This window comes from Anolis sagrei, chromosome 2, assembly GCF_037176765.1.
Source record: "Anolis sagrei isolate rAnoSag1 chromosome 2, rAnoSag1.mat, whole genome shotgun sequence".
NCBI classification, from domain to species: domain Eukaryota; kingdom Metazoa; phylum Chordata; class Lepidosauria; order Squamata; family Dactyloidae; genus Anolis; species Anolis sagrei.
In genome coordinates this window covers 148483317-148497445 of record NC_090022.1, presented here as the reverse complement: position 1 = coordinate 148497445, position 14129 = coordinate 148483317, and the positions used below count along the sequence as shown (strand labels likewise).

The 14129-nt window shown below is 42.0% G+C and overlaps 1 protein-coding gene across 2 annotated transcripts in view; it reads left to right on the top strand.

Annotated features, from left to right (window-relative positions):
- The window catches only part of COL5A3 (collagen type V alpha 3 chain), a 180499-nt gene that overhangs the window by 53261 nt on the left and 113109 nt on the right, over positions 1 to 14129 (top strand). The window contains exons 5-6 of one of the 2 annotated variants that reach the window (XM_060763835.2): positions 3908 to 4030; positions 7499 to 7630. In XM_060763835.2, coding sequence (XP_060619818.2) covers positions 3908 to 4030; positions 7499 to 7630 — 255 coding nt within the window. The remainder of the gene's footprint in view (positions 1 to 3907; positions 4031 to 7498; positions 7631 to 14129) is intronic. The other variant, XM_067463950.1, reaches the window with a different exon arrangement.

Here is a 14129-nt window from a genome sequence, read left to right as displayed (position 1 = left end):
AGAACATATAATCTAGGAGAGGCTCAGGCAAAAGTTTGCTTTTGCTTGAGCCTATTGGAAAGGGCAAAACTATGCCCTCCTCTCTTCTTTACCCTGCAGGGCCCCCTTCTACACAGCTGTATAAAATCCAAATCTGGATTATGTGGCAGTGTAGTTTGAGGGCCCATCCAGAGGCCGAAAACTGGGACCTGTTTCGGTTTTTACTGGAGACCTCCAAACGACGCCTCTGGTATAAAATGAATTATTTCAGAGAAAAACAAGGTTTCCTTGGTTTCTTTCGAATTAATTAGATACCCCATTTGATCTGGGCCTTCTTGAAAGGCCCGGGTCTAATGGGAGATTTGGCCTGTGGAGACTCACTTTTGGATAGTCCTGGGACTATCCTGGGGCAAGTTTCCTTTGCCATTACATCTTTTGGGCATCTGGAGCCCAAATGTTCAGGATGGCTTTCTCCCCCTTCCCCCAGGCTCCCAATTTAGCCTCTAACAGTCAATGAAAAGGTAGCTGCCCACCATAACTTCCCTCCTTGCATCCTCCTAGCACTAGGAAATGATGTGCAAGGACCCCTCCTGTCTCCTCAGGTGTTATGTCCTCACACCAGGACACTAGGGAGGAAGTTGGGGGGGGGGGGGCTTCAGGGTGGCATGTAAGCCCTGCCGGAAAGCCTGGGTTTTTGTTGGGGAGTTGGGGACTGAAACCTATGCCAAAGTGGGTTATTTAAATCCACTTCAGCATGGATTTTCATCATGTTTTGAAGCGTCCTCAGATGATCAAGTTCAAAGCAGATAATGTGGATATTCTGAATTATATGGCAGTCTAGAAGGGCCCTGAGACAACTGAGAATAAACGACTTTTGTTATGTGAATTCAGTCTTCTACAATTGAAGCAGCAGGCTAAGGACAAAGGAGGAAAGTAGAAAGGAAGAAAAATATAGGGCATTTTAAAAGTAGTGGGATGACAGATGATGAATTGGGATTGTCCCTGTCAAATTAGAATCATTGGAGATTACATGAGATAAAATGTGTGTGTGAATAAAATTGTGAGTCAGAGAAAGAGAAACACAACAAGAATACACGAGAGACAGTTTCTGAAAGCAAATACTGAATATGAAGGGCAGATTTCACAAATGCAGATTTGTTTCTGACCTCCTGCTAATGCCTAGCCTCTGCCATACTTGAGAATATCATTGCTACATGTGCCACAGTAAATCACCCAGTCCCCAAGCACCATCTTAGTATTACTAAATCGGCATGCCTGGTAGGGTATACTACATGCAAGATGTTCACAGCATAAATTGTTTCTGGAAGTAAGAAATGATATGATTGCACCACCTTACTCTGGTATGATACACAGACAGTTTTTTTCCTCCTAGTTTTCTTGGACTCATGCTCACCAGAAGAATCTCTGTACATGTAGGAGTCTCCCCTCTTCAAACTCACAGCCCTATCTATGTGAAAAAAAGGATACTGGATGGGATTGAGACTAGTGTGACACTTTATTGGGTCACCATAGCACAGTGGTTCTCAACCTGTGGATACCCAGGTGTTTTCCACTCCAAGAAATCCTAATCCTGGTAAACTGGCTGGGATTTCTGGGAGTTGTAAGTCAAAGCACCTGGGGACCCACAAGTAGTGCCTGAATAGGGTTCTGCTGTTTGTAGGATGGAAAAGGAGAGTTTGTTGTCAATATTACAGAAGTATGACACTCTGTGTGCCTATAAAACTGTATATATATACTGAGTCCTCCATGTTTGTCTTTCCCCACAAGTGCACATAGCTGGGGTTGCAGATGTTTCAGATTGTTTTGTGTATACATATGCATTTGGTTGTTTATTTATGTGTGTGGGAATCTGGATGCTCTCCTAATCCTGTCTGCTTCACCCTCCTCCTTCCTGTGACTTCCTTTGAACGAGGGGGCTTCCTTTGCCTGATCTAGCCTTTGCTGTCCCTACCCGACCCCATCCTTTGGGCCATGACTCAGCCCCTGTTTCCCCCACCCCAAACTTTCCGTCTTACTGCCTGGATATGTCTTTTTCTTTCCATCTCTAAAGGAATGCTGGGAGCAGCAGAGTAATTGCGGGTCCCAGCTGAGCAGGTGGGAGCAGGCAGTTCCGGAGGCTGTGCTGGAAGCAGGCCTACTGGCCATATTGTAGAGGATGATTTATTGGGAGCAAATGTTTCTTGTGCACCAGGGCTGGCCGGGATTACACAGGCTCAGTGGTGGGAGTGGGGGCATGTCCAGCTGTAACTCAGTGTGCGTTTGTGTACAGGCATAGTCATCTAAAATTGGCAAAGCTTATCATTGGCATTCTCGTCTCAGGCAATAAAGAGCGGGAAGGGAGTTGCTTTTAACTTCATTTATTGCATTAATCTGTAATTGTGCAAACATGCCAGCTTTCTGAATGCACTTAATTCTTTGCCAGGCTTCATCATGAGATGGACATAGAGTTCTGTGTTGCCCAACTGTTTGTTCTCAGGAGAGGGATGAAAAGTGTGGGAAACAGTTGAATTGTACTGCTGTGTCTATAGCCTCGTCACATTAGAGGAAAAAAATCCACTTTAAATACGGTTTCTGCCTCCTGCAGAATTCTGGGGTTTGTAGTTTAGAGAGGAGCCTTTAACAGCCTCACCAAACTACAAACCCCAGAATCCTGCAGGAGGCAGAAACTGGATTTAAAGTGGAATCATTCTCTAGTGTGATTTATATGTGCCAAATCTATTTAGAGATAAAATCTGATCTTGGAAAAGTTGTCTTTTGGACTTCAGTTCCCAGAATCCCTCAGTCATTGTGACCAGAGGCCCCAAATCACTGGGGGGATTCTTGAAGTTATAGTCCAAAAGAGTGTGATTTTTCTACACTCTGGATTAGATCTATCATCAGGCAAATGCAAAAAGAGTTTGCTATCTCCAAGAAAAATATTGAAGTACAGGGATGTATATTGACCTTTCAGCCAATTTGAAGACTGGGATGAAGGCCAATCAGACAAAGGGAGTTCCTTTTCCAGTAGAGAATAATATGGAAATTCAGTGTTTACCAGGCCCTGTAGGCTGTGTAACCAGTTGAAATATCTGCCTCCTGACTGAAACAATCTGGGTTAAGGTTCCATAAAGACTAAGAGCTAAATGTTTCATATTCTGTAGGATGAGACAGAACTTCTCTTGCCAGTTGTCGATAGACATGGTATCATACTTTGAAAAATGGTGTGAACAATAGCATGAACTCTAGACCTTTTCCACTGTTAACTCACAGAGGACCCCCCCCCCACGCATCCATATAATCTAGAATATCAAGGCAGATAATCCACAATATCTGCTTTGAACTGGGTTATCTGAGTCTACTCTGCCATATAATCCAGTTCAATGTGGATTTTATACAGCTGTGTGGAAGGGGCTAGAGTTCTCTTATGGGAATAATAAGAGCTGCAGTTCACAATGGAGGAAAAGTAATACTAACTATATAAGGTTGCTATAAAATTTCCTGAGAGGGCACAGGGGAAGTACTCTGAAAAGTTAGAGCAAATGTGATCTAAAATGGTAACTAGTTGTTATATGGAAAAAGAAGGTACAACTAAAATAATGGTTTCCCACTTTTATGTCATTTTTTAAAAATATTTTCACTAATATGGGATCATATTCGCATATGCCTGCATCATTAATGCATGTAAACCAGGAGCTGGAAAACCTGTGGCTCCCTCTTTTCATTCGTCACCATTGACCTTGCTCTAGAAGTCAATGGAAAGAAGAGTCCAACATCTGGAGGACACAAGTCACTTAACCCTGGTGTAAACAGTAACAGACATAACTTGGCAATGTAGTGGAACAGCATTGTTTGTTTCTTTCTCTCTCTGTCTCTGTACATGTTTACAAAGAGATTCTGACTGGCTATGCTTCTTCTCTTCTTTTTTCAGGGTGACTTGCAGCAACTGCTAGTTGTGTCAGATCCAGCAGCTGCGGCACAATACTGCCAACATTATATGCCTGATTGTGACAGGCAACTCACCTACAGACTGCACACCCAGGATCCAGAGGAGGTAGGAGACCACACAAGAATGCCTACTAGAACTTAGATTAGCTATCTTCATGTCCCTTTGCCATCCTTTACAGTTGTAATGACAGATGTGAGTGACATACACTTGTCATTACCACCATCACCAAGCCCTTTCTTGTATACAACAGGGACTGGGAATATGTGGTTCTCTAGATGTTGTAAGACTGCAGCTTTCTTCAGTCCTAACCAGCATAGCTATTGGTAAGGGATTATGGGAGCTGAGACTGAGAACATCTGGAAGGCCATGTGTTTCCTGTCACTGGTTCACAACATACAGGGATAACAGTGAAATAACCTGAGATGGTGGGTTATTTTTTTATCATGTCAGTGCCCTTAATAATGATATAGAAAAGGCATGTTTCAGACTGCAATGCAGGCATGTAGCCGGGGGGGGGGGGGGCTTGGGGGGCTTCAGCCTCCCCCCCGAAATTCTCATGGTGGTCCGCGAGAAGGCCTTATTGGTGCATTATTTAAACTGTTATGTTTATTCATATCATGATCTGATCACCATACTCAATATATCCCATAAGCATGGGGGTATTGGGGTAATGATACAAAAGGTTTGCTAGGGTAGACCCTCTTTCGCTCAGACTTACCCCCCCCCCCCCGAATCAAACTCTGCCCCCCCCCCCCCCCCGAATCAGAATCCTGGCTACAGGCCTGCTGCAATGGAAGTGTGGTAATATTTCCCAGGGAAATTTGTAGTTATTACGTAATGTATTCAAAGGATGTCCCAGATATTTCGTGGCTTCTTTTCCATGTATTACACTCTTGCAAGGGAAGTTTTCCCAGCATATGAGGGACTCTGCAGATATGTAACTGAAGCAATATGTAGTGAAACATGATTCGGAAAACATAAATGGACATACCTATGAAAGTTGTCTCAAATCTCTCAACCTTAAAGGTTTTTCGTGCATAAAAATTACAAAAGGGACAGAGGACATTATGAAACATTATATTATGAGAGAAAGGGGAAAATTTGATACTAATGTGAGAGTATGTTTAGCAACATCAGACAAAACATGGAGCAATGGTTCTCAACCTGTGAATCCCCAATTGTTTTGGCTTTTAACTCCCAGAAATCTTAACAGCTGATAAACTGGCTGGGATTTCTGGGAGTTGTAAGTAAAACACCTGGGGACCCACAGTGAAAACCACTGCCATGGAGCAAAGTTTGCTGACTTCAGAGTTAAGAGGTTAGTCAAGTTTAAGAAATTGTCTAGGACAGTGGTTCTCAACCTGTGGGTCCCCAGGTGTTTTGACCTACAACTCCCAGAAATCCTAGCCACTTTACAGTTGTTAGGATTTCTGGGAGTTGAAGGCCAAAACATCTGGGGACCCACAGGTTGAGAACCACTGGTTTAGGACAAGTGGATCTCCTTCCATCCCATCAGAATAACTTCCATTACCCAGCATCTGCCTTTGGAAATGAAATAGCACTAGAGGCCTCTTTGGCTCTGAGTATATTTTTCACAATAAACCATAGTTTATGTTAATGATGTTTTGTTTCTTAAGGCTGAATTTGTGCACTAGACAACTATAAAAAAAGGTTTGCTTTCTTAATTTCTGGTTTTGTTTTTCTCATACAATTTAACAGTTTTGCTTTAAGATGGGCAGCTGTGGAAAAATAAAAAAACAAGCCATAGCTGGGTTGTTGTAGGTTTTTTCGGGCTATATAGCCATGGTTTAGAGGCATTCTCTCCTGACGTTTCGCCTGCATCTATGGCAAGCATCCTCTGAGGATGCTTGCCATAGATGCAGGCGAAACGTCAGGAGAGAATGCCTCTAAACCATGGCTATATAGCCCGAAAAAACCTACAACAACCCAGTGATTCCAGCCATGAAAGCCTTCGACAAGCCATAGCTGTTGGTTTATAGCTGACCCTCAACTTTCTTGGGAATTAGACCCACCGGATCCTGCAGACAGGAGGAGGGTGAAGGTAGTGAGAAAGGGCTACATCAGGTGACTTTATGGCAGCAGCTTTGGAAAGTATGGGTAAAAGTGTGATAGCTGGGACCCAATGCTGGTTTTGCACAACGTGGTCATAATTAGAGAAGTGAAGATGTTACGTATTTGAACATGTTTGCATATGATATCCTGATAGCCTTAAGCACTATGCTTGGCTGTTTGATACCACCCCCCTTTTCCGGCGAGCTATCTTGCCACGGCTCTGTCGCGCCAGCGTCTCTCACTCGCTGCGCTGTCTTGGCGTTGGGTCCCAGCCATCATACTTTTGCCCAGGTCTGGGCTTAATAAGAATTTCTAAGTCTTACACATGGCTTATTTACCCACTGCCTCTGTAAGTGTAATGATGAAGTGTCATGATGTTTCTATTAAAAACTCTACCTATGCCCTCCAAATGCCCTGGATCTCTTCTCTTCCCCTCCCCACATCTTTCCCTCTCCATCTACTCTGGAGAACTGTGTGCCACCCATCCTCCTGCGTTCCGTGTCCCATCCCTTTTCCTCATGAGCAAGTGCATGCACGAGGGCACACATGTATGGTCAGCCATCCCATCAGTGTGATTATTGAAGTCCTCACTGTTAAACATAGGGCAGCAGCAGAAGCTGTGGTAAATGCAATAATCGGTGAATAATCAAATCTGGTAGCCATAAATGTAGATGAGCAACTGTATATGTCATGACATGCTATGTCATGTAAGTGGTTTAAACAAATCGAAATTCCTAAGCAAACACTAAATCATAGGCTAATGGTTCTCAACCTTTGGGCCCCAGATGTTTTGGCCTTCAACTCCCAGAAATCCGAACAGTTGGTAAACTGGCTGGGATTTCTGGGAGTTGTAGGTCAAAACACCTGGGGACCACTGCCATAGGCTTATACTGTGGTTTCCAGTTGGTTAACAAAATCATTGCTTGTTAACAGAATTTAGTTTGCACATTATAACAAGACAGATTTCAACAACTCATACCACAGGTTTCTTATGATGTGCAAACATGGTCAACATATGGAAATCTGCTTTGAGTTCCATATGATGACTCACCAGCAGAAAGGGCCAACAAAGAGCCTGGATTATTTACTTGACGGTGGATGGAGGTTGGCTTTGCAGCCTGTTGGACAGATTACAGGCAGGTTGGGATTGCCTTCAAAGGCACTCAGTAAAATCTTGGAAAAGAATAATTTGGGCAGAGTATAACAATATATAGGCAGAAGGGGTATATATGCTCTGATGTAAGACATTCATATTCAAAAGAAGACAATACCTGCTGGGTGAAGGGCCCCTCTTGTGTCCCACAAGGGGTTGATACCATGTTTTGTCGATCTGTCACTTGGGAATGGATTCCTGGTGATTGGGTGTGGGGGTGGCATTTCTTGGTGTTCCAGGGGGTGTTGAATGTCTCTTCTTTCTCAAGTGCCTGCTTTCTCTCTCCCTCCCACCCCTCCTTCATTGTTTCCTCCCTTTCTTCTACCCTACACTCCTATTACGTGCAGAACATTCCACGCAGGAAGGGTAAGAAGGGCAAGGGCAAAGGAAGGGGCAAGGGCAAGAAGAGAGGCAGAGGCAAGAAGAAGAGGAACAAGGAGTCACCTGAGCTGTCCTCGCTCACCCCGGCCCCAGGCCAGGTAGAGAGTGCAACTAACTGCCCTCTGCTGGCCTAATCACTCCCAGTCTCTGCTCGCTTAACCTATTGCCTGCCAACTTCTGCTTCTTGCCTAACCAATTTAACTTGCTGCCTTCTCTCCTGTTTTATCCCACCTGGTGCTTGGGGCAGTAGAACTGCCTGCTCATTGCTTGCCTGCTCTGTTCATGTGGCTGCCAGGTTGTTGTCTGTTCTTGGATGACTTAAAGAGCCATGCTCTACATCTTTTAGCTCATGGACACTTGAGAGTTGGGTATTTTGGGCTCTCCTCCCTGGTTCTGATTCTCCTGGTGCCCAATGACTGCAAAGTCTTTTCCTTCAGAAACAGGTAAGTTTTTGTGCTCAGGAACATTTTTTCTTCAGACCTTGTTGTCATCAGATTACATGTCATCACTACCTCTTAAACGCAACTGGAGAATTTCTGTGTACTCAATCACTTGACGCTTTTCTAATTTAGATCAACTTCTTTGTTTGTACTTTCAAGAGAAGAATGATGTGAGTTGAAGGAAAATGTGCCGTCCCTGCCAATATTTCCTGACTAGTGGTTCCCTTCTCTTCTCTCACTGTGTCTAATGGGTAGAATGGCTTAGGGAACTATAATATTTTCTAACCCAACATAATGAGGAAAAATATGTGGGTTAGCCACTTTGAGTCCCCTTTTGGGGAGATAAAGAGGGATAATAATAATAATAATAATAATAATAATAATAATAATAGACTCTGCAAGGAAGCAGATGAAGCAATAGATCACATCCTCTGCTGCTGCAAGAAGATCTCGCAGACAGACTACAAGCAGAGGCATAACACCGTTGCTCAGATGATTCATTGGAACTTGTGCCACAAATACCATCTGCCTGCGACAAAGAACTGGTGGGATCACAAGCCTGAAAAAGTTACAGAAAATGAACACATCAAACTACTTTGGGACTTCCGAATTCAGACTGACAGAGTTTTGGAGCACAATACTCCTGACCTCACGATCATGTCAAAAAACAGAGTGTGGATTGTCAGTGTTGCAATCACAGGCAACAGCAGGATTGAAGAGAAACAACTGGAAAAGCTGACATGATATGAGGATTTAAAGATCAAACTGCAAAGACTCTAGCACAAACCAGTAAAGGTGGTCCCAGTGCGATCGGCACACTGAGTGCAGTGCCTAAAGACCTTGGCCTGCACTTAAACACAATCAGCACTGACACGATTACCATCTGCCAGCTCCAAAAAGCCACCCTACTGGGAGGTGCACGCATTATTCGCCGATACATCACACAGTCTTAGACATTTGGGAAGTGTCCGACGTGTGATCCAATACAACAGCCAGCAGAGTGATCTTGTTTGCTGTGGACTCATCTTGTTGTGTTTCTAATAATAATAATAATAATAATAATAATAATAATAATAAAACTTTATTTGTATACTGCTCTATCTCCCAGAGGGGACTCAGGGAGGTTTCCAACATAGGGCAAAACATTTAATTACCAACACAAAAATCATACAAAATGACCATTATAAAACATCAACATAATCCTATTAAGACAATCACAAACATTTAAACGTCATATTAATTATATAACAACAACAACAGTAATATCGAACTGCAAAGACACTGGCACAAGTCAGTCAAGGTGATCCCAGTGGTGATCAGCACACTGGGTGCAGTGGCTAAAGACCTTGGCCTGCACTTAAACACAATTGACGCTGACAAAATTACCATCTGTAAGCTGCAAAAGGCCACCCTATTGGGATTTGCATGCATTATTCGCTGATACATCACACAGTCCTAGACACTTGGGAAGTATCCGATGTGTGATCCAATACAACAATCAGCATAAAGATCTTGTTTGCTGTGCACTACTCTTGTTGTGTTTCTAATAATAATAATAATAATAATAATAATAATAATAATAATAATAATAATAATATGTGACTGGAACATCATAGAATTATTTAATTACTGTGTGATACTTAGGATAACATTTTGAAACAAATACCACTGAATTCCAATTTTGTGATAAAATTTCTTCACATATAACATTTTTTTTAAAAAATACCTACAAATGACATGTATTTCAGACACGTGTAGCATACAAGAACAGTAATCAGAGAGGTGTTTTTCTTGAGTGTATGCTCAGTGAAAACCAACTATTGGTTGCTGTGTAAAATATGAAACAGTCTACAGGTTTCCTAAAATATATATCTGGGGTTCTCATGAGATCCAGAAGCATTCTTGGAAAGGCCACCTCTTTATCAGTACTGAATGCTATCACCCCTGTTTAAATTATATATATATAAACATATAAGGTATCTGTATGCACTATTTTAGGGACCTAGAAATATGACTAATGCATCATTCAGTAGGCTTGGGAGCATGGATGTACATTGCCAGCACCAGGATTTTACTTAGGATGGCCATGGATTTTTTTTTTGTTTTTGTTTCTATGACATGGAGCTGGAACTAAGAGTTTACATGTGGATTGAGAAAAGATGCATTTCTCTTGAAATATTGGTCAACGTTCTTGTTTTCTAGCATGTACAAGATACCATTCATGGTAAATTGGTTTCCCAATGAATTTGAGGGCAGTTCTTTACCTCTGTCAAATATTTTGATGTAGGTGCATGCCTTCATTGGCACATTACATTCCCTTTCTCTATTTTACTGCCTTCTGCTCTGCCTCATTCCTCCCACTACAGGCCTTTTTATGTCAAGACTCCATCCAGAAACTTGTGAAATATGGGTCGGGGATGCTGAATTCATCCTACCATGAGTCACTCTTGGCTTGGCCCGGGAGAACCATTTCCTTGCCAAATGGAGCAGTTGGCGGAGTTCCTCCTTCTGGGATCAGAACTCCAGCTGCTGGGCTGCTTGGTATTGGCAGCCCAAGAGCATTTCTGTCTTTCCTGTTGTTTCCCCCCAAAGAAGACTCTTCCCTCCTTTTTGTCCTGGTGTAGGCACATGCACTATATTGTCATTGTCCATATCCACTGTCTGGGAATGGAGTTGAAAACTTTTGTTCATGTTGTGGCACAAACAGTCATAGGACCTTTGCATTTGGGTGAATTTTGGATTGATTTTGCAGTGGTTGTCCCTTGGTAGATACCATACCCAATTTTCCAGAGACATTTTCACGAAGTTTCCAAGTCTGTCAGATTCATAAGACTTATTGGTTGCACCAGATTGAGCTAGTTTAAAACAGGAAGCTGCTTATTCAAATTTGTGATCATGGCCATATAACATGGTCAAAGGTTGTGGAAAGATGACTCTTGTGTAATTCAGTAGACTTGATAGAACACAGCTTTTAGGGTGGGTAAAAAGTGTATCAGTGGCACATTGTGAAAGGAACAGTTTGAAGATCCACTTTGGAACTGAACTACTTTGAGATCAAAACATTTTCAGAATGTCTATTGTAGTTTTCTTATAACCTTCTAATGACCACAGATACGAACACTCCCAGTGAATCAAAATACAATATTTAAAATGGAGAAAATATGTAAATGTCTGTACTATTCCAACAGTGCTGTAAGAGGTTATAGTGCTTTGATTACAATTCTGAGAGTCTCTCAGCTGGCGTGTTGCAGGCCAAGGGAATCTGAGCGGTGTTCCAAAAGATTAAGTTTTCAAACTGGGAAAGAATCCTGACTAAAAATCCTGCAGAATTATCCCTGATAAGCATAGACATTACTGAACAAAATGGACCAATTATTTGAATCAATATCAGACAGCTTGATACATTACTAGCTTGGGGACCCAACGTTGTCCAGGTTATTTGAGAAAGGCATTGTTTGTTTTTCAAAATTTGGTAATATCTGTTTGGTAATGTATAACACTATTTATTAGAAAAAAGCCCGTCTTTCCTTTTGTTTTTAATGAATGCATAAGGATGTAGGTGAACTATAATTCCCAGAATCATGGGGCAATCACCCCAATACCCAGCCAGTATTTACAGTTGGCCATGTTGGTTCTGTGTGCCAAGTTTGGTCTGGTTCTCTTGTTGGCTGGGTTCAATGTTCTCTGGATACCTGTTGAGTCAATCCCCCAAACCCCTCCAGTCTGTTCAGTTGTTGATCAATTCCTGTGTTTGCTGTGTGCAATAGGAAAGGATAGAAGAGGCAGTGGGCGGGGTCATTCAAATTCAGCACAAGGAACCCTGGGATGCCTGCCTGTAGTGGAGGAAACACGTCAAATCTAAGATAAAATTCTTCCTGAATGAAAACATTCCTTGGGTGGTGGGCTGTAGTGTTTGGGGAGGACATTGGCAGCATTTGGGCTACATGTTCATGGCACTCACTATAACCTGCAGTGCCAATGGAGGGAGTGCCTTTGGAGGCTTCTCAGCACTTGGAAATATTGCCTGTTTGTGGAGGCAGGAGGCTGCCTGTGTAAGTGGACACTGTCACATACACACATACACATTTTCATTTTTATTATGTGTATAGATAGATTTCCTTTAGGTTCCTTTCAACCTGATTTGTAAGGTCTATACCACTTTCATTTGTTTATAGCAGGGCAGAGGAAATAGTGGCCCTCCAGATGTTGAACTTCAGTCATCATCATTGTTCACTATTGACCTGAATGCCTGGGGCACATGCTTTTTGGAGTCCAACAACATCTGGAAGGCTACAATCTCATCAGCCTTGGTTTGATGTTTTTATGCTCAAAAGGTTTCTAAAATGGCTTACACCAGACCTATAATAAACAATCTAAAAATGTGAGACAAAAGGGCGGGGGAAGAATAATGAGGATGGATGATGAAAACAAGCAAATGCAGACATGAAATCTCCAAGTTATGATAGTGACCAGCTGGGATGGAAAGAATACAAGGAAAAGAAGAGCCAAATGGTCTCCAAGCAGCGGCAACGGAATGGCTCTGCTTTCCAACTTTTCAGCTGGAGTGTAATGGAATTAGCACAGTTTTCAGAAGACCTGTATGCTATTGTTGTGTGCCTTCAAATCATTTTTGACTTACAGTAGACTTAAGGCAAACCTAACAAGGGGTTTTCTTGGCATGATTTGATCATAGGGGAGTTTACCTTCTTTTGAACCTGAGAGAATACGATTTGCTTAGCATATTTCCATGGCTCAGCAGAGAATTAAACCCTCACCCCCAGAGTCATAGTCCAATGCTCCAACTACTGTACCATGCAAGAGCCTTTTCATTCTTACCTCTGCAGTAACAACGCTGGGTTTTTTGTCACACTAAGTGCTACCTATCCATGTAGTTACATACTTGACTGTGGGACCAAGTTTTTGGGACAGGGCAATAAAGCAGCAATAGGAAAGATTACCAGGCCAATTAGATTTGACTCAGATGACTAGGAAAATTTTAAATGGTGTATTTTAATATCGAGATCAATGTTTTTAATATTTATTTATGCGTATATGAATTTGTGTCCTGGCATTGAATGTTTGCCGTATATATGCTGTGCTCTGCCCCGAGTCCCCTTCAGGATGAGAAGGGCAGAATATAAATGTTTTAAATAAATTAAATAAAAAATACTTCCTACATGCCCCTTTTAAAAAATTCAGACGAATATTTCTATGCAAAGAAGTTTTATGTATTATGATAGTGAGATAATGCTCAGTGTTTAAGTGTAACCATCGTGCCTCTATGCCTGTTGGGCACATGTTTGTGAATACAGTGTTCATTGGCTTTAAGTGGGGGTTGTTAGCCTTCATAATATTGGGAAATATCTGTTCATTAGACTTTCTGGCCATCAGTCCTTTGCAAATGATACATCCATCACAAGGCTGTCCAGTGGCCCACATGAAATAGGTAGTTGGGCTATATAAAAAAAATGGATATTCCACTCATGTGATTTCTATACTAGGAGCAGAAAACATGTAGTCCTCCAGATGTTATAGAAATTGTCTTATCATTATGCTAGTTCAGGACTGTTGATATCTGTAATGCTAAACATTTGGAGAACTAGATGATTCTCACCCTACTAGTGTGTAAGACCATATTTAAATAGAACAGGTGATTTTGTGCCTGGCTGGAGAGCCTCTTAACTTTATCCTGTCTCCACATCTCAGACAAAAAAGGTCAGCTTGACTCTTACCTACTAGGTGCCATGACATTCAGCCCCAGACCTACCAAACTCTGCATCTTTATCTGCTGGCCATCCCTCTTTCATTCTCAAGTGCCATTCTCTGAATGTCAAGGTTTGAACACTCAGGATAATTGAAAACCAATTGCAGGATGCTTCAGGCTATCAGTGTATGTATCAATGCCAACAGAACCCTCTATCCCCTATCCCTTGGCCTTAAAAATATAGCCAGCTTTAGCTGTACTTGCCTGTAGCTACTAGGCTTGATTTGGCTTTCATTTTCTTTGCACCATGACCACCTTGGTTGGCTTTTGGCTGCTAGCTTATTTCTAATGCTTGTGCAATTTTTAGAAGCTTGCGTGTAACATCTAGGCTTAATGCTTATAAAGGGTTAGTGAATGCTTCCTTGAAGTTATTTGGGTAAAATCTTATTTGTT